This window comes from Adiantum capillus-veneris, chromosome 11 (assembly GCF_014529385.1).
Source record: "Adiantum capillus-veneris isolate H3 chromosome 11, ASM1452938v2, whole genome shotgun sequence".
NCBI classification, from domain to species: domain Eukaryota; kingdom Viridiplantae; phylum Streptophyta; class Polypodiopsida; order Polypodiales; family Pteridaceae; genus Adiantum; species Adiantum capillus-veneris.
Genome location: NC_140941.1, coordinates 44,619,087 through 44,640,642, shown reverse-complemented (window position 1 = coordinate 44,640,642; position 21,556 = coordinate 44,619,087). Strand labels below are relative to the sequence as shown.

The 21,556-nt window shown below is 42.3% G+C and overlaps 1 protein-coding gene across 1 annotated transcript; it reads left to right on the top strand.

The window, feature by feature from the left end:
- The first annotated feature begins 6,299 nt into the window (after positions 1-6,299).
- On the top strand, positions 6,300-10,034 carry LOC147447176 (uncharacterized). Its single transcript, XM_086523046.1, has one exon. The coding sequence runs from the start codon at positions 6,704-6,706 to the stop codon at positions 9,764-9,766; it is 3,063 nt and encodes a 1,020-aa protein (XP_086379172.1). The 5' UTR covers positions 6,300-6,703; the 3' UTR covers positions 9,767-10,034.
- The last annotated feature ends 11,522 nt before the right edge of the window (positions 10,035-21,556 follow it).

Below are 21,556 nucleotides of genomic sequence, written 5' to 3'. Positions count from 1 at the left end.
CTAAAGACATGAAATCCATCAATTTGGCAATGTTTAACGCCACCTTTTGGGCTTCAGTCCCTTGATGTGGGGAAGATGGGATCTCCATTTCTTTGATAGGATCAAGTAGTCCCTCTGTAAACATTCTTTCCATCAAGAAGTGAGTACGCTCACTTTCCCATGACTTTATGTGACTTTCTTCTTGGATGACACTAGGTATGGCTAAGGGTCTATGGACTTGGTGAGGTTGTTGTTGCGTAGGGAACACAGTGTCTGTAACCTGGATCTGCCTAGGTGCTAGTTCTAGATCCCTTTGGGTATCTTCTACCAAACTCCTTAATTGCTCGACTCGCTTGATCTCCTTTGTAGGGTTTGGATAAGTTCCTATCTTCTTCTTAGATCCTGGCCATTGTGGCTCATGAAGATCTTGCTTGTTGGCTTCTATCTTAGTGGTCGTTTTGGTCTCCATGGTTTCACCTGAATCAGAATCCTCTTCGGCATCGTTCATATATACGGGGTCGTCACCAGTCCCTATGTTGGTCTTTTAACTGGGGTCTAACTTCACTGCTTTTTGCAATCTCTTCCTTCATGTTTTCTTCTTTTTCTGAGATTGGACAATTGATGCCATGTCTCTTTCCTCAAGAATATAATTTTGTTTTTGGAGCATCGATCGTGTGAGTACGTTTATTGGTATCACAGGTGTACTTTGTGATGGCTTGATCTTCGGTGCATTTGGATTATTTGGACATTGGGCAATCAAATGATCTATGGTGACATCGATTACACATGAGTATTGGCATTGTAGACGTGCTCGCTTGATTGGTTTGCATTAGTGTGGCGTTCTTCTGTAGCCTAATAGGACACTCGGCTACACGATGTGGACCTCCACACTCATAGCATTGAAGAGGTGGTCTCTTAGTAGTGTAATTGATATTTTGGCCTCTTGCCGCAAGAGCAGCTACTTGATAGAGACATGTTTGACTTGTTCCCAATAGTCCTCCATGTAGTATTGTGGACTTTCTTGAAGCACATCCATCCCATAGGCAATATTAGGGTCGATATCTTCCTTACAGCCTTCCAAACAAGCAATAGATGACTCACAATCCACTTGATTCACAGAAGTGATTCTGGGATGTGGTGGTTGCGGTCCTAGCACTGGAGGTGGTAAGGGTGTTGTTTGAACAACATTTTGGGCCCTAGGGACCATGTGTTGTGTTGTTTGTTCAAGAGGTGGGGCTGGCATCAATACAGGCACTCGAGGTGTGTATGTCCATGCTAAGGTTGGTCTATTGGCCATCACGCGTTTAAATACTATTGAATCCTTAGCTTGATGACCATACCTTCCACAGGCATTGCAATTCCCATTGAATTTTACTCTAAAAGTAGGGCATTCACTAGTACTATGCGGTCCATAGCATAATGAGCACCATTGTTGCTCCCTTCTAGGATACATATGATTGTTTTGCGGAGCACGATTGCCTCTAAGACTCTCTTGAATAGCCTTGGTGAGATCTGCTAAAGTCATCTCAGATATCTTTGGCTCCTTAGCAATAGGCTTTAGGGTCATTGGTTGATGCCCTGATGCTCACGAGCTAATAGATTAGACTCCTTTCTCCTTGAATCATTAAATTATCCTCCAATTGGATCACATTGGTGGTGACTACTTTCCAAGTGGTGATACCTCTAATGACTAAGGAATTGTAGATATCCTCATGTCGTAATCCCCTAATGAATCTATCAAGCAATTGATTATTATTGAAGCGCTCATTTGGATTACAACGAGAATTTAAATGCTTCAAGCGACTAATAAAGTCTCTCACCGACTCTCCTTCCTCTCGTTGGCTTTTTGGAGTTGAGAGGCTACACCCAAAGTACTCCCTCTCGTATGTATTCTTTCAAGATAGTCTCCTAAGAGTAGGGTAAATCGTTTTTTCTTCCACTCTTAGGGTTCTATACCAATCCCCAGCCTTTCCACTTAAGGTTAGGCTTAAAGCATTGCTCTTATGCAGGTCATTGTGTTCTCCTAGAGAATCGCATATTTGTTCAAACACTTCGATATGCTTTCTCACATCCCCATCTCCACTAAATTTTTGTGTGAGCTTGGCTATTTGTACTGCCTTACTTCTAGGCTCTCTATCAGGCGTGTTACGCATATTCTCAGCAATAGATCGACCAATAGCTTGAGCAAATGTTGCCAAGTCACCTAAGTGAGCAGGAACCGTGGGTGGAGGTGCTCCAGAGACTACATGCGGAGTAGGTATTGGCATTGGGCTTGGCGCATAGGAAGCCCTTGGGTTCCATGTTTGGTACGGTGTTGTACCTTGTGGCGGCCCAAAGTTCATATGTGTGGCCCTAGGCATAGCAGACATCGTATGTGACATGCTAATGCTAGCCGGTATAGTCCCATGGAAATAAGAACTTGGATGTTGTGGTTGTGGAGCATAGGTAGTTGAAACAATGGGAGGGGTAGGAACTACATGAGTACGAGGACCCATGGGTGTATATGATTGGTACACACTTGTAGGTACTGTTGCAGGCATTGAGCTACCATGTAGCAGTGCTTTACTTACAAATGAGGTCCATGGCGTGTTTCTTGGCATGCCCATCATTGGGGTAGGCATGGTAGTCGTGGTGTCATCAAGGGAAAGATGAGCTAGACTTGGAAAGATAAAGCTATCACTTATGGGCTCAGATTGCACTGAGACCCTTGGCGAAACAACATATGGGGGATCCATCGGACTTTCCGAAGGAGTCTCCATTTGCGATAAGGTCGGTTGTTTAACCTTTCTTGTATCCAAGAATCTAATGAGACCCGTTGAAGGCATGTTGATCCCCTTGTTCTGTCTCTCTAACTCAATCACCCTATGGATGACCTCACAAACTCTTTGTTGTTGATCCTCCACACTATTAGCACCCATTGTGGATTGTAGGACATCTAACCAACCCACGAGATTGGTGTGACTTGTGTATAGGTCGGTCAGAGTTTCCGTTTGTAGTTCGTACTCCCAGTTCTCATTTAAGAACGCTCCATCTAGGATTGAGGTGCTAGGGGTGTCCTTTGAGCTAGATGCAATGTTGCTTTCTAGAGGTTGCCCTTTAACGGTTGCTAAGTCAGGAGCACTCGATTGCTCTCCTAGCAAAGATATTGACATAGGAGCTTTCGATTTTAACTCTCTTCGTTGCTCCGCCTTGCATAAGCTCTCGATTTCCTTTTCCCTTGCTGCAAGGATATACCGCTCAACCTCTTGCACTTCGGCAAGGCTTCTACCATCGGGTAATATGACCTCGGAGGGGAATAGCTCTAGAGAGTCAGGAGGTGCAGTGAATGAAGTATTCACGTGCACATTCTCTAAGGACATAGGGTCTACATTGGTCATGAATGGAGAATTTACTTCCCCACCCCCCTCATTTACATCATTAGCTCCATGTTTGGAGCGAGTGGCTCTACTAAAGGTTTCCTTCAAGCGGCTAAGCATGCTCGGCCCGGACCGTGGGCCCATGACATGCATATCTTGGCTTAAGCTACCGGGATTAGGCATTGGGAAACCCTCCATGACTTCGTAGTCAGAGGAAGAGTCACTAGCCGCTATGTTCGGGTCTTGGTTTGTACTACCTTGGGTCCCCGCTGAGGGCCCGAAACCTAAGGTAGGTGGATATTGAGAACTCGTGTAAGTCGAAATTCTCTCTAGTTGCTCCGTCTCTAGCACACGACCAGAGCGCAGATGCATGTGCCTTTGGCACCCTACAAGCGTCGGCGAATAACCTCGAAGGTTAACCGCTTACTTTTTTAGGCACCCGTTTTTATTCGTTTTTTAATGTTTTTTTAATGATCGATTTTTTGATTAAAGTGTGTGATAGCTCAAAATGAGCGTATCACTTAGAGGGTCACGGTGTGCTTTACAGCACAACGTTCGGACACCTGAAGCTCCGTTGGTCCTAAAAAAAAGTCGATTTTTAGCTACCTGTGAAGCTAAAATACGTAATTTCAAAGGGCGACTGAGGCCTGAGCCTGAGCGTGAGCTTGGGCCAGGGAGATATTCCCTACCGGTCCTACCTTTAAAAATTTTATTTTTATTTATTTATTATTATTTTATTTTATTTTGAGGATAAGGTCGCCGCGGCCTGCGTGCGAGCACACACATACTCTACCTACCTACTTACAACTAATACACCTACTGTTACACAGTAACACACTTCATTAGCTCTCACAGATCTACTTCCTACTTACTGTACATTACATTACACAGAACTAACAACCTAATACTAACATCTTACACAGAGAAAACACAGTAACCTTTCAAACTTCAATAACAAAAAAATACACAGTAGTAACAGAAAATCCTTCTTCTCAACACACACACCTTCTTTCCTTACCCTTCCTACAATTGAAATTGCACCAGAAAAGAAGCACAAAGTGCCATTCAAGCTTAGTGTATGGCATTCCCCGACAACGGTGCCAAAAATGTGCGCGTCTGTCGCACGTATCAATGCAAGGAACTTGCCGATACACTGTGTGCGAGCCACAAATGGCTCCAAGCACACAACAAACCTAAACTAATAAGCTCAAAGATGGCGATGGTGTGTCACTCACCGTTCTACGCTTGCTGTCGTGGAGGATTCCTCGCTGCGAAGAAGAGGGAGACGCCGCTACGCCGCGCTCAACCGCCTCGCCGCCGTCTTGCCGCCGCAATGCTCGATCGCACTCTCTCTCTCTCTCTCACACACACACACACACACACACACACACACACACACACACACACACACACACACACTCATACACATACACAAGGAGATGAAGAAGAAGAAGATGGAGATGGAGCAAGAGCACTCTTCAATTGCACAAATGAGAGAATGAGTAAATTTTAGGTTTAGTTGACTTTTATATGAGCTCGCCACATTCACACTTGGGCGCCCATGCTTAGCCAACTAATCCCTTGAATGTTCCAGTTAGAGTGCGCCTCTCATCGGCGATCACTCTTACCCTTTTCCTATTGGACCGACAAGCCCGGTACCTGACTCTACCAAATAAATAATACAACGTCCGTCATAGGTGATAGGAATGTGCATGAGGGTTAACATCTCCCCATTCCGTGTAACCTAAATTCGCCCCCCAAAAAGCTGACCTTGTTACCACCTGGCTACTAAAGGGTTGGTGCTTTGGTTGCTGATGTTCGCATCGCAAATGAACTTTGTAACATCAACGATGAACATGAAGAGGTAGGGTTGAGCTAGAGGGACCCAATGCGGGTGCAAAAATGTATGCACTCTACCTAGCTGTAGCCTCCAATCATGAAATGTCCAAGGGAAGCTCGGAGCCAGAATCTGCCGCAAGAGGCTATCCCGTAGGGGAAAATGGCCGTGCGCTGGCATGGCTCTCCCAACTAGAGGTGGAAGGTGATGCTCTAGCATACTTTGTTGCACCAAGAATATGGTGCGATGGTAGTGTGGATGACCAGAGCTACAGAGATTCGGTGGGGGAGGAGAAGGTGCAGCAACTCCTTCATCCGGTGGTGGATGCTCTCTGCAACTCGGTGAGACTATTTCTCTGCACCTTTCGTCCCTCCTCCAAAAATGTTGCTGCCACGTGTCAACAACTCCTCATGGCTCAAGTTGGTGCCTTCATGCAATGTTCACTATGTGAAGAGAGAGAGAGAGAGAGAGAGAGAGAGAGAGAGAGAGAGAGAGAGAGAGAGAGAGAGAGAGCCCACTAGCTTTGTAGTGTATGCAATATACACTGTGTGAGATCATGAGCAAGTCGCGATTGTGTTGAGAGTGCGCACTCCATTGTGTACTGTAAGAGAGAGAGAGATAAATAGAGAGAGAGAGAGAGAGAGAGAGAGAGAGAGAGAGAGAGAGAGAGAGAGAGAGAGAGAGAGATAAATAGAGAGAGAGAGAGAAAGAGAGAGAGAGACTCTCTCTCTCTCTCTCTCTCTCTTTGCAGACTTCACGTTTTCATAGATGATGGCTTGTAGGCTAGCAACCAATGTTGCTTTGTCTCTCAGTGCGTGCTCAATGCTCACTCTCTCTCTCTCAATTTTGTTGGGCATTGACCAACGCTTCTCTCTCTCTCTCTCTCTCTCTGCCTTGAAGGCTTCACAAGTTAAAGGTCACAGACTACGGGTTTCCAACTCTCGAGGATTGAGAAGAACATCGGTTTCTCTGTCTCTCTCTCTCTCTATCTATCTATCTATACATATAGATTTTATCACTTTTTTTCTTCTTAACGATTTTTTTAAAAATCGTGCTACTCACATAACTCCCATCTATCCATCCACCAAGCCTAAAGTGGTCACCTTTAATCATAGAACGTTTAGTTTTGAAAAAGCGGAGGGAGTCGACATGTCGCAGATAAACTTTTTTCGATTAGGGAAGGTTTGCTGAAGGTCCTTTCGTGTCAGGACTTACTCTCGATGGCGACTGAGGAGTCGGATCGACATTTACAGCAGATTATCAGGTAAGCTTGCCCAAAACACATCTGTGCGTTGATTTTGGGTCTGCTCAAGAGAAACAGGGGACCTTCTCCGCGGAAACAGAGGACCCTCTCTGCTCTAGCAGAACGTATAATCTTGCCCAATTCTTCGTCTTGAGGGAAACAGGTACCTCTTTGAGCGAAGCATAGGAATTTGCCAGAGCTGTTTCTTCCACAGATTGCTTTGGGAATATCCTCTGCTACAGCCGTCTCTTCCACAGATTTCTCCCTCATGCATAACACTCCCCTTCCATGGAGTGCAACAAAGAAGAGGCTGAGAAATGCAAGGCCATTTCGGAGGCTTTTCTCAAGAAGCTGGATCTGGCAGCTGCCAGAAAATTTGCGCTCAAAGCAAAGCAACTCTTTCCCGAGCTGGACGGCTTAGCCCAGCTTTCGTCCATCCTTGATGTTTATATAGCTGCCCAGCAGAAACTCCGTAGCGGGGAATGCAATTGGTATGCTATTCTGCAAGTCGACTTTCGAGCTGATGAAAACACCATAAGGAAGCAATACAGGAAGCTTGCTCTCTTCCTGCATCCCGACAAGAACAAGGCGTTTGGTGCTGAAGCTGCCTTCAAAAACATCTCTGAAGCCTGGAGTGTGCTCTCCGATGCCAAAAAGAAGAAAGATTATGATAAGAGATGGTTTGCGCATCTTACTACTCAGCGTGCACATCATGTTACAGATTTTCAAGCTCGAGGAAACATAAGCAAACAGCAGATGTATGGGGTGCGCCAATCTCAACAGCATATGCACCAAAATCAGTTTCATAGGCAAGCACAACAGGGGCAATCGCATGTTCATCAAAAAGTGCCGCAAGGGCAAGGCCAGGTGCATACTAATCTTCCACAAAGGCATACTCTTGAGCGGCAAGGGCCAAGCCCTGCAAATGCTCATCAACAGCAAGGGCAAGGTCATACACACACTCATCAGCAGCAACAAGCGCAGTGGCAAGTCAGAGGTCATGCTAATCAGCAGCCACGACAAGGTCAAGCATCTATCCAACAGCAAGGGCAAGCTCAGGCTCAAGAGCAACAGGAAAAGCGTACTCATCTGCAGCAATGTCCTGGCCAACCAAATGCTCATCAGCAGGAAAGGAAAGGTCAAGCAGATGCTTCTTGGCAGTGTCAGCAAGACCATGCTTCTACTCATAAGCAATGGCAAAGTCAACAGCCAGGACAAGGTGAAGCGCTTGCTCGTCAGCAGGAAGAACAAGGCCAAATGCAAGGGCAAGGCCATGCACATCAGCAACTGCAAGAAGAAGCTCATGCCTTACAACGAAAAGTGCATGTTCAACAAAGCCAAGGTCATCAGCAGGAAGAGCAAGTCAAAATGCATGTTGAAGAGCAAGAGAAAGGTGAAGAGAATTTTTCAGCACAAGGGCAACACCAAAGGCTTAAAGAGCAAGGCCAAGGCCAGGAATATGGTCATCAACAGCCAGGACAGGGTGAAGCCCGTGCTTCTCGAAAGCATGAAGAAGAAGAGGCTGAAAGAAAGCAAGCCCATCTCAGCAAACCTGCCACACAGGAAAAATCTGCCTTTTGGACTGCTTGTCCACACTGCAAAATACAGCTCGAGTATGAGAAGACTTACATGAACAAGAACATGTGTTGTCCCATGTGTTACAGGCCTTTTGTCTCGAAGGAAATCGAGCCTATACAGGGAGCTGTTCTCTGGCAACGCCCTATGCGGCAGTCTTCAGAAAAGGATGCTGGCAACAAAAGCTGTACAGTAAATGTTTCTCAATGCATCCTCAAAGGAGATTCAAAGGTTGCAGAGATAGTGCATTGTGACAAGAAAGCGAACAGAGATGAATTGGATAACACTTCTCAAGAGGATTCTCAGAAAACTCCAGAAGCTACTGTTTTTGCAGAAAAAGGAGCAAAAAGACAAGAGCAGAAGGGAAAGGTGGGGATTCGCAAGACATTCGGTGTGCGTAGAATACTAGCAAGCATGAAGGTGGGCGTGAATGAAGAGTGCCTAAAAGAAAGGGAAAACCCTGCTAGAGCTCATGTGGGTGACATGATAGAAGAAAAAACTAAGGAAAACGGTACTGCTGCAGTTCACACTTCTTTGTCTAGGTCATTGCATGAGCAAAGTGGCCCAGAACAGAACATTTCTGTGAAGGGAAGGACAGATGATTCTGATGAATGTAAATCCAGGGTAAGGACCCGTAATTCAGCGAAAAGTAAAGAGATTGGTGTCAGCATGGACAGATACGCTGCAGGCAAGGTACCTGCCTCTATGCTAGCTGCACAAAACATTCCAGCAGCATTGGGTCGAAAAGAAATTGTGGAGGCAACAGTGAATGACATACATCATAGTAATCTGAAGGTGAGGAGTGGGCACTCAGCTGGGCCCAAGGAGACTGGAGGATCACAAAAGGTAAGCAGACTTGGCAGTTCTGAAATGGAATCACCACAGCTAAAAAGAAAGTTGTCGTCTTCCACGATTGATGACTTGGAATGTATCGGTACCATGAAAAGGCTTAGACGAATGTCCAATCACGTCGAACCTGCATGCAAATTTGACCGTGAGTCTGAAGGTCATCAGCCTCCTAACGACGGCAAAAGCTCTGATAGAAGCTTTTTACAAGTGAATGTTCCTGCTGATACTGCACCTGTCGAATGTGAGATGGAGGTTCCTGATGCAGACTTTTACAATTTTGATGAGGATCGCACAGAAAGGCATTTCGCAGTTGGCCAGATATGGGCAACCTACGACGATGATGATGGTATGCCAAGATACTACGCGCGCGTCAACAAGATCCTTTCCACTGATCAGTTCAAATTGCAAATGAATTGGCTTGAAGCCCGCAATCCTACAGATGAGACTGTGGCTTGGCTAGAGGCAGGTTTCCAACATTCTTGTGGGGATTTTAAGCTCGGCACAGTGTACATGGCTGACCAAGTGAGCACTTTTTCGCACCTCATGATGGTTGACAAGATGTCGAAGGGCGGATACAAAATCTATCCAAGGAAAGGAGAGGTGTGGGCTGTCTATAAGGAATGGGAGTTTCTCAAGGTAAGAGATGACCACCGGGGATACGACATGGTAGAAGTTATGGCAACTTTTGATGAGGAGAGGGGAGTCCAAGTTGCTCAACTTTTCAAAGTAGCAGGTTTCAAGACTGTATTTGAAAGAAAGCCAGGAGAAGAGTACATGAAGTGGATTCCTTTGCATGAAACCAGAAGGTTTTCACATCAAGTCCCAGCCCATCCTGTTGTAGCCGGTAAGGTGCCAGGCATTCAAGTTGACTGTTTGGAGATCGACCCTGCATCCACTCCAATGAATCTAATCAATGGAGAGCAATGAAAACCCAAAAAAGTGAGGGCTTTATCTCCTTCTAGTTCTAGTTACTTAATTTTGGTACTAACTGCTCCTGTCAAATGCCTTAGGTATCATAGTCCATCTGATTCTGATGTTTTAAAAAGCAGCCCACAAAGACGCAGGGTTGAAATTCTATCCTCTGTCATGTAATGCTCGTATCGTTTTGTACACAACATCACCTGCAAATTTCTGGTTTGCAGTAGTTACTCTCTCCCATAATGCTTTAAAGAGTATGTCATTACGGTTGAAGTAATTTGGGTGGCTTTATTTGCAGTAATGTGCTTGGGAACTTTGTCAATTTATTACTTGCTATGAATGACGTATGCTACTGAAAGGGCAATATGCCTTCGACAACAGGTTGTCTGCGTTGAGAAATGATGCAGATGATTATTCACTTTTTATGGTTAATGCAAATTTGTGCTTGATAATTTTGTGCAAATAGTGTGGCTTTATGTGAATTATTGTAGGGGAAGCCATATGATTAAATTCCAATACTTTTGAATGGTATGTATTATACTGTCGCCATGGGATCACACGATTCATGGTATATTGGAACATGGTGAGAAAGCGTCATATGTGTAATTCATACCTCTGATATGAATTATAGTGTTTTGTGTGTGGATTGGGATTACAGTGCCTGTACATTTGCTAAAGATGTGGTGGTCCTGAAGCACCTTTGAGGCATTATCCAATGTGCTTTGTTTTTACTCTAATTGTGCCGTGTATTGTTATTGAGGCTCAATTAGTTTATTAAGCAACATCTCATGTTCTCTAGTCCTTATGAATCGACAAGATGCATCTTACCCAGTTGTTGTACATGCATTTAGGTTCAAAATTTTTTGGTTTGTGCTTCTCTGCTCAAGAATCAAGACCGTCTTCTTGTATTGTGCTTTGTTCTTTACATTATGACTTATCTTTCCTCTTTGTTTACATTTTAAAGTGGATCTCTCTCTCAAGCAACACATCATTTTTCCTCTCTAGGATATTGACCAAAATAACTTTATTCTACAAAATTTGGAAAACCTGAATATATCTCAAGGTTTTAATTTTGGCAGTTGTGTAGGTTCTCTCACCTCTTGATTAGATTTAGAAGTAAATTTCGGAATTCGTAGGTGGGATTAGACTAAACCTAGATGGCTGTTCTAGTGTCATTTAAGTGAACTTCATGTTTGAAAAGTCTTTGTTGTTGAGAGGAGTTTTCAACAAGTAAGCCCCAGGGCCACCTTCGCAAATTTTGCTAGACAATCATATGCATTGATAGAACTAGACGTGGGCATGTAATGCGTAAGGTTTGGGTCTCTCTCTCTCTCTCTCTCTCTCTCTCTCTCTCTCTCTCTCTCTCTCTCAATAGTCATGGCATTACCCAAATCACTTTGACAACTTATTGCTATAGTTGGCATCAAGCATTTTTCAAGCAATATAATGAATCCAAGAGTGGAATTTTATAACATCAATCACAATAAACACTAGACATTTGACCCAATATGGCACTATGTGGAGCTATTGACCCGTACAAATTTTGTGCTTTTTGCATGATAATTTGACACCAACAATGCCGCTTGGAGGGATGACTTACATTGTATGCAACCTACTACCTAGTGTGCTCCTTAGTCAAAGATGTCTCATATCTCAGATATAGGTATAGGATATACCAAGCCATTCCAGGCTCCTATGGAAATCACTAGTGATATTCAATGCTTTTGGAAAGACTGCTCTCTAAGCAGTACCTCTCACCCACAGTCTACTAACTGTCTCACTGAGATCAAACTCGTCTCAGCTGAGTAATGTAACACACACGTTGAAGTGTGATGATGCACCACTAGGCAATGACATACATATATCTCTTGCTCTTGCAATGTCAAATACCAAACCATCGATCAAGTGCACTTGACCAAGACTCACACTAGAAAAAGTCTCAAACCACTGACAACATGGTGTGACATGAAAAATTGCATCTTTATTTAGCAACCAACGGAAAGAAATTTCACCTGTGCCAGACATATTAACATCCAAACATATAAGCATGAGGAACGCTAAAGGTAAATGTGATATCATCGTCACTCGCATACTGAGCCACCTCTCGAACATGTGTCAAAACTGTCTTTGCATTTCACATACATTGTCTGTTTTGCCTCGTATAACAAAAGCAACAATGCCTAATGTGCCATGTGTGACCACAATGCCAACAACACAGTTATGAGCAAGAATGAAACCTCCCATCTCTCATGAGTCATCTGTGTAGAAAAGAAGCAAGACATTGTTGGATGTAACAAAGCGCATAAACCACAAAATTGACACTAAGTGTGTCAACAACAAATCCATATATGGGCATCAACTATTGTGAGTGTGCAAATATGGCGTGTATGTGTGTGCACGCGTGCAGAGGCGGAGAGAGAGAGAGAGAGAGAGAGAGAGAGAGAGAGAGAGAGAGAGAGAGAGAGAGAGAGAGTAGGATGTGGGTGGAACAATTCATCACAATGTGTGAGAGAGAGTCCCTTATTCTTCTATCTAGTAAAGAATAATCTTATTCTTCTATCTAGTAAAGAATAAGGCATGTATAAATGATGAATGGTTGGACGCCTCTGGCTCCTCCGACTAGGGTAAGAGGCATGTCATCTTTACCCCAACAATCTCCTACTTAAAATCAAACGTACTGATAACTGCTACTACTATAGGACCTCCTAGTATGTACAAGGGATAAAGGGATGAATCTCATCTCAACCTATACCCATTGGCTCTCTCGAAGTCGATGCATGCAGTCGTATAGGTGCTAGCACTGAGAAAGCATTTATCCCTGCTAGAATTAGGATGCATACCTTGCAGGTATCTTGTAATGCTTTGCATTGCTCCATGATGCATCATGCTAGTGTCAATTATTGCTCGATTGACAAAGCCAACTATGAATGCTCCCACTGCAATTGTTATGTCTTGACACTAAGAGATTGTGCATGAGAGTTTCGAAGGATGATGACCAATGTGTAATCTTTGCCAACATGTCTGTGGCAATCACATCAACACCATGTGCAGTGACCTCTGCCAATCTATCCACAATAGGTATCTCAACGCTCAGTGCATCATCACCAGAACTAGTCACGCATGGACGTGCCAATCTTGACTGTAGAGTAGTCGTCACTCCCTCATCGTCCATAGGGACTGTATCCACATGTCCTCACATCACCATATCAACCTCTAGCATGAGCATGTCAAAGAAATCCATGTCGCTCATCTCTGTGGTAGGGCATCTTTGTCCTAGGAGAATCAATCTGTCGTGTCTCGTTAGAGTGTTGCCGCTCTAACTATGCATCTACAGACATGTCATGCACATTACTCTAGAGCTCATTCGTGAAAGATATGTGTCCAGTCTCTCACTGACATGACTGTAATGTAATCGAGACTATGTCATCACGTACCTCTAGCATCTAGAAGTAGTGCTCTCTAAGGAGTACCTGGCATCCACCGTCTCTCAATTGTCTCACTAAGATGAAACTTTGTCTCAACTAAGGAATGTATTGCACATGACAAAGTGTGTATGATGCTCCTCTTGACAATGAAAACATACATCTCCTGCACCCTCTATGTCACACACTGAACCATCAGCAAGTCGCACGCAAACAAGTCTCCCACTAGAAAAAGTATTAAACCACTCACAACATGGTGTGACGTGGAAAGCAACATCACCATCTAGCAGCCATCGCGAGCAAGTGGCATCTCTATTAGACATAGAAGCAAGAGGAACACTAGAGGTAAACGTGACATCACCATCACTAGCATACGAAGCCACCTCTCTAGTATGTGTCAAAATCATCTCTGCATCACGCACCGCTACTTCATGTGTTGAAATCAATGTTTTCTAATGTGCCTTGTGTGACCACAATGCCAACATCTCAAGTGTTGACATGAACAAAACTGCTGCCTCACATGAATCGTCATAGTGGACTCAAAACATTTACACATATCAACTAAATGAATGTCAAAGTGGGAGATCAATCCAACCACTACACAATGATAACTATGATCAATGCATATGCAACATGTAGCTCAACTTAGCTCTACCAAAGAAACTTATAGAACCGGTAACATGTGGCTACCTGTAACGTGTAAGCAGTAGACTCACGATCGGAATGTACATTGATAAAAAATAGTGCATAACTTATAACCTGTAGCCACAATGAGCACTCCCTATAACTCAACCACTATCACCAAAACAATGGCCGTCAAAATGGGGTAAACAAGAGCTATGGCTCTGCAGCATGTACAACATAGACCAATGTCGAAGAGAAATGCACCAAAACGTGGAACGAAAGGAGCTCCCTACGGAGAGAAAACGCTCTCAAAAGAGCTCACCAACACTCGCAGTGCTCAAACGCATCAATGCATAAAATCTCCACAGTAGTGTAACCACAATGTGCTCTGCAACAATCGTCACATTGATGCAAGTCTCAACTACCAAAAAGTATATAAAACCGGTGTATGGAACCTGTAGAGCGAGTGGAAGAGCAACTCAACCACTCCCAAGATCAAATCCGACCATGTAACTCGTAACCACACGAGCATACGTCTCATATGCACTCTTGCAAATGGGGTACGTGAATACTTGTTTGTGTCCAAAACAACCACATTCCCGTCAATGTGAGAGGAAAGTTGACCACAACAAGGGAATCTCCGTTCCAATGAGTGACTGCAAATGCATCAAAAGAGTGTTGGCAATCAAGCCAAAATTATGGCGAGAAATCTAGGGGAAAATTGGACATAATGTCCCCTGCCAAATGAGCAAAATCTCAATGCAAACTCTTAAACCATTTTCAAGATACTAAAACGGCTCCACAATGTGCATACAATGGCAATCCGCACTCAACGTACACAAAGGGAGTGATGGTGCATAAACAGACGCCAAAACCATATGCAAATTTCCATCAATGATCGTAAACCAAAGCATTGAATCAATGTCAAAATGTCCTACAAAACTCTTTGCAAGTCCATACACCATCTTTCCAAAATTGACTCAATTGCTCTCGAATTTTGATGAATTTGCTCTCGAATTTTGAGAGTCCACAAGAGTGCATACATCCACCAATTGTTCTCCACACTCTCTTCACTGTGAGAAAACTATAAATGCACAAAACAAGTGAGCAACCAAGCTCAATCCAAGCTCTCCAGACGTAGCGAATCAGCTCCAAAAGCACTTTGAATCACCGCAATGTGCATACACCGTCTACATATCAATCTGCAACTTTTAGAACACCCTACAGCCTGTCAGCCATTGATATCTCTCAAACCATAGAGAATTTGTAAAACTTCCTTTTGCAGAGTTTTAGATCGCAAAAAAACGGTTAGGAACTATGAGAATGGGCATGAAATGAGTTGTTCTTATAAGTTCAAATAGATTTGTAAAAAATTGCATCTGTCTACCCTCTACCTACAGGAAGTTTGCCAAATGTACAACAAAATGAGTTGTTCTCATAAGTTCAAATATATCTGTAAAAATCTGCAACTATCTACCCTCGCCCTTCAGGCAATCTTCCAAATGTACAACAAAATTGGTGCAGAATTTGGAAAAACTTTCAACTGAAAAGTTGTAGACCTTACATTTTCGATAAGGATGGTAGGAACCAAGGTGCAAAATTCCCTTTTCCTCAATCAAGTCTCTGCTGCAAAATAGTGATGGGAATTTTGCAACTTCACCATGATGTTGCAATGATGCAAGGCCTTCACTCTAGCTTTGATACCAATTGTGAGTGTGCAAATGAAGTGCATGGGCGGAGAGTAAGAAGAAGAGAGAGAGGGAACATAGGTGTGGGTGGAGCAACTCACCACAATGTGTGAGAGAGAGCCCCTTATTGTTCTATTTAGCAAAGAATAAGGTGTGTAGAAGTGATGGGCTGTCGGACGCTCTTGACGTACCCAATCCGGGTAAGAAGCACACCACCTTTACTCCAACATCAACCGTCAAAGTTATGGCAAAATGATCTCACTCTACAATAAATAAATATTTTTCAATTTCCATTACATGGGGGAGATTGCACTCAGTGGCATATGTTTCTCTTCTCTCTTCTCACCTCTTCTCTGCATGCTCGTGTGGAACTTTGCTGTAGACAATGCATTTGCACATGCTCTCTCTTCAGTGGAGAAGATAGTAAATCACCCATAAATATTTCTCAAAATTTGTGCAAAAAATCACTGAATATCTCTATCATACACCTCTAAAACATAGATGGAGCATTATAGAGTCCAAATGGCATGCTAGGTACATGCATGCTCCCCATGTAGTGATAAATGTTGTCTTGGCCCTATCCTCAAGTGCAATTTTCAATTGATTGTAGCCACTATATTAATTTTTGAAGTTATACATCTTGTGTCCTAGCATATCTGTAAATGGGAGTGGAAAGGGATCCTTTATGGTCTGAGCGTTGAGTTTCCTGTAATCTACATAGACCCTTAACTTCCCATTCTTCTTAGAAACCACCACAATTAGAAATATCCAATCACTACTTGCAACCTCAGTGATGAATCATGCCTTCAGAAGGTTGTCAATATCTTCCTTGAACTTCTTAGCATAGTTGGGATTCATTCTATATATGTATAGTCTAACTTATCTGGGGTAATGGAAATGGCCTATGAACTTTGAGAATAATGGAATTAAGAGAATTAGAGTGAATATTTTTGTGAGATTACTTTGAGAACATAGAGGGTGAACTTAATTGATGGTAGCAACATGAACATAGTACTTAATTAACTTGGCATGAACAATACTTTTGCAAGAGAGAGAGTATTAGAGAACACGGCAATAGTTGAGGACCGGATTTACTTGGAGCCAGTCCCCCCTTCCAAAAGGCGTTTGTATTATAGATTCTCCCATCAAGAGAGACTTGGTACAATACAATCTTTGTGTTTCTTGTGACCTTGGTGATGCTATAAAGATGGAAAGCTTCATACATCATGAGCATAACATAAACTTTGCAAAAAGCATTAACTATGCCAAGGCCTCAAACATCTTCAAACGTGGAGAGAGCTAGCGGGGAATGAGGGTAGGGAAGAGGAAGAAGAATCATTCATAGGAGAAAGAAATAGTTCCTCACTTATCCTCACTCTTCTTGCTTAGAATAGCATGATAGCATAGTAATGAAGATGAAGAAGATGGCAAGCTTAAGCATTGAAACATGGCTATTGGTTCGATTTGCATTCCATAGCCAAGATTTTGTGTAGGCTCTCAACTTCTCAACAAGCTTGGAGAAGGAGATGGAGCTCTTGCACTTTGCACTCCACACAATGAGAGAGAGAGAGAGAGAGAGAGAGAGAGAGAGAGTGGGAGAGTATACCCCTCTCATGATTGGTCCACCTCTCTCTCTCTCTCTCTCTCTCTCTCTCTCTCTCTCTCTCTCTCTCTCGTATTATTTAATTATATCATTTGGACATTTGTCCTCTTTTTCCTCTTTGAGAGAAAGAACTTAATTATTTATTTTTATGCGTCTAAATTCTCGTTGGACTCCTTTAAAGCCTATCCAATAGGATTCAAGCACATCATGAGGGTCACATGTGGAGTATTTTGACATGTGTCTTTTATGCTTCTTAAATTATTTAGTTTGAATTAAACACTTCAAGCACTTAGTCAATTAAGCATGGAAACCGTTTATGCCTCTTGAGAGTTTATCTTTGAGTTGAACACTTCAAGAACCTTAGTCATTTAAGTATGAGAACCACCTCAAGCATAGGCAAGGTTCCCACAAACACTTTAAGCACTTTAGTTAGCAAGCCAACAAGCACCTCATGCTTGGGTAGGATTCCCACCTCAAGGTCATCCCTAGCTTGCCTAAGATCAAAGGACTTTTTAACACTAACTTTTGGAGGTCTTTAATGAAGCTAACCCTAAGGTCTTTTAAGCTCCATTAGATGCATGTTGCTCTTTGATAGACTACCTCATTTTGGACCCCCTGTTGAGATGTAACCATCACTGCTCTCGGTCCCTTGTTGAGGTAAACGTAGAAGCATTTATTGCATATTGCTCTTTGGTAGACTGTCTCCTTTTGGACCCCTACTGAGATGCAACCATTTGTCCTTTTGGTCCCTTATTGAGATAGGTCTAGAAGCACATATCTATATCCTAACTGTTGTTCCCCTTTTATCTTCCCATATTAAATGATCAGTTTAATATAAGAAAATTATTTGGTGAAGTTAGATATTATATTTTATGACATTACCTCTCTCTTGAAATCATAGTCGCCCTCGACTATGAGGTAGAGAAGATAAGGCCTAGTCATTAGTCCATGTTTCTTAGTAGGTAGAGGATCCCTTTTTACCCTACGACATCATTCCAAAATGGATGACTAATCCATTTGGTGCTCGGGAAACTTAGCTGCTGCAAGCGTGTCTGCTCTTTAGTCCATGTCATACTTCCAAAGTAGAGTGATAAGTTCTACTTGGTGTTTGGGAGACATTGTCACCACAAACATGATCCTAAGCATGCATACTTTTTAATATTGTGCACAACAAAAGAAAGAAAATGAGTCTTATAAGACAAAAACATTGTTCATTTAAATGCATTTTCATTTGCTTACTCTAGTGTAGATTGTAAGCATCGAAGACAAGGTTCATATTATCCTTAAGCTAGGTTCCTTGCATCTATCTAGCATCTTTAAAAGGTTAACCCTTAGACTTAACAAGATATCATTGGATAACATTATCGTTTCTTAGTACCTTGTCATCGTGTTGAAGAATCGATTCGGGTTACAAAACCTCTTCTTGATCTTCGATCTCTGACGGGTCCTCCATTCTTGGTTCTTTTGGTGGCTCTCCTTTGTAAGGCTTAAGTTAACAAGACATCATTGGATAATGTTATCGTTTCTTAGTACCTTGTCTTTGTGTCAAAGAATCGATTCGGGCTACAACACCTCTTCTTGATCTTCGATCTCTGGCGGGTCCTCCATTATTGGTTCTTTTGGTGGCTCTCCTTTGGAAGGCTTAAGTAAGCTCTCATGGAAAACATTGTGCATGATCTGGGCAACTTTAATTGATAAGTCATCTCATTGATTGGCTTAAGAATTTAAAAAGGACCATAGTATCTTTTTGCTAATTTAGTATAATTCTCTTGGTGGCCCGTAGGATTTTTGCCCGTAGTATGCCTTAGATGAGCCTTGAGAAACTTTAGCAAGACCCAATCATTTTCCTTAAAGGCTAAGGCTCTTTTGTACTTATCCGTAGTAGCAACCCTTTTTGCCTTTGCTTTGAGATGGATATAACCTTTGTAGTAGCAGCCCTTTTTGCCTTTGCTTTGAGATGGATATAACCTCTTTAATCTTTGGAAAAGATTCTTGTGAGTCTTCCCATGTACTTTAAGTAGTAAGGGACTTTTGGATCTTCCCTCTTTAACCTTGAAATGTGCTTTTCCCATAGAAGTATGCACAATGTCATTGTACGCATACTCTATAAGAGGTAGGTATTTCTCTCAATGAGAACATTGATCTACTTCCATGACATAGGTTTTTAGTAGATTCAAAAATTGTTAGATTAGCTATTTCACTTTGGTCATCTGTTTGTGGATGATATGTCGAAAGAGAAATTTAATCTACTTCCTAGATTCTCAAAGAGACTCTTCTAGAAATTACTGGTCATTCTAGAATCTTTGTCTGACACTATAGATGTTGGCAAGCCATGATACTTGAAAATTTGAGATCTAAAGAGGGTTGCCGTTTGATGTGCCTTAATAGTTTTTTTGATAGGCATAGAGTGTGTTTTTTTGCTAAGCCTGTCGACTGAAACAATCCAGGTTGCTTCCCTCGATCAAATTTCAATTTTTGGTATACCACGCATTTTGAAACATACTCTTGTTTGTTTACTTTTCATGGTAGACCAACAGAAATACATTTCTACTCCTTGAAGAGTAGATTATGGAATTTCTCTTTGCCACGCATAAGGAGAAGCATGGGAATCATACATGACTTTCTTATTGTATTGGTAAGTAACACATAGCCTATTGCCATTTGAAAGATAACCATACTTCAAGGTGAATGGTTCTTTTTTTCTTCCCTAATGCAAAGGCTGTAATTACCTACTTAAAGTCTTGGTCAGTAGCCTACTCATCTATCATAAAAGATAGATCATTGTTAGTTTCTCTAGACACCACATTTACCCTTGGCCATTGTGAAAGTGCATTGACCACTTGATTGTGCTTGCCAACAATGTGAGCAATATGAAATTTAAATTGCGAAAGAAAAATTTTCCACCTCATTTGTTTGTTGGAGAGCTTGGTTTGCGTCATGAATTTCTTGAGGCTGTGTGATCCATTTGTAGGATGAATGGAGCCCCCAAGAGATAGTGCTTCCATGTATCTAGGGCATGTAGAATAGTTAAAAGCTCTTTTTCGTATGTCCAAGACCCGTTCATCGGCATTGAGCCTTCGGGTCTCATATGCTATGGTATGCCCTTCTTGAAGCAAAACTGCTCCAAGGCAATCACCACAAGCATCACATTGGACCTCAAATGGCATTGAGAGATCCAGAAGCATAAGGACTGGTTGGGAGGTAAGCTTCTCTTTGAGCTTGTCAAAATAATTTTGTTCTTTAGAAATCCATGAATACTTAACATTCTTCCTTGTTAAGTCATGCAATGGTCCTACTGTTTGAAAGAATTTTGCTATGAAGCGTCTATAGTATGCACACATACCAATAAAGCCTCTTAGCTCATGTGGATTCCCTGGATTATGCCATGCTTTTATTACCTCCAACTTTGATGGATTCATACATATACCATCTCGAGAGATAATGTGACCTAAGTATTGAATCTCTTGTAGGAAAAATTCACTTTTCTTTTGATTAATGAAAAGTTTATTCTCTCTCACAACTTGAAAGATTACCTGGAGGTGTCACTTGTACTCCTCAAGAGAATTTGAGTGGCCTGAAGATTTTTGTCCATTATGAGTTTGAATGCGGCTGGAGCATTTTCCAGGCCAAAACTTGTAACTTATCAAATAGATCTTCTACCCACGGCACGGGATTTTTTTTATATATTTAATAGTGATCCTATTTAGTGCTCTATAGTCGACAGACATGTGTTATGCCATCTTTCTTTTGCACTAAAAGTAATGGTGAACAGAATGGAGAGGAGCTAGGCCTCACCATCCCTTTTTCCACCAATTCATGCACTTGCCTCATGATCTCCTCTTGTTGAGCTTGTGAAACTCAATAAGGAGGTTTATTAGGCGGTGACCTTCCTAGTAGAAGCTCTATTGCATGGTCATCATCCCCTCGTTTTGGAGGCAGCACTTGGAATCCATTTAGGAAATAAACTCTAATTCCTCTTGATTCCCTTTATTGCTATTTGTAAAAACATTAGAATCATTTACAGATTCTTTAACAAAAATCATATACGCAAAACTAGAGCTTTTCATTGACTTATCAAAAGCAAGCGTATTTATCAGGGATATGGTGTTCCCCGACTCATTAGAATCTATGTACATGCTCTTTTCCCTAGAGGTGAAGTGTCACAGGAACAAAATAATAGAGATCAACAGCAAAAGATAGAGAAAGAGATCTTTGTATTGATAGAGTTTTGATACAACAGAGGAGCAATAAAATATATGGACGCACTCCGTTGTACGGAGCTCGAACCTCCCGACCACCCGCGAGCTTCAGTCCGCTTGCATGCAGCGTCTCACTCGCACTCGCACTCGCACTCACAGAAGAGGAGATCTGTGAATGATCCCCAAACGCACCACCCATTGTGCTTTTATCTTTCTTTTCCTCGAAAAGTGTGCGACTTCTCAAAATAGCCGCTTTTTAGGCG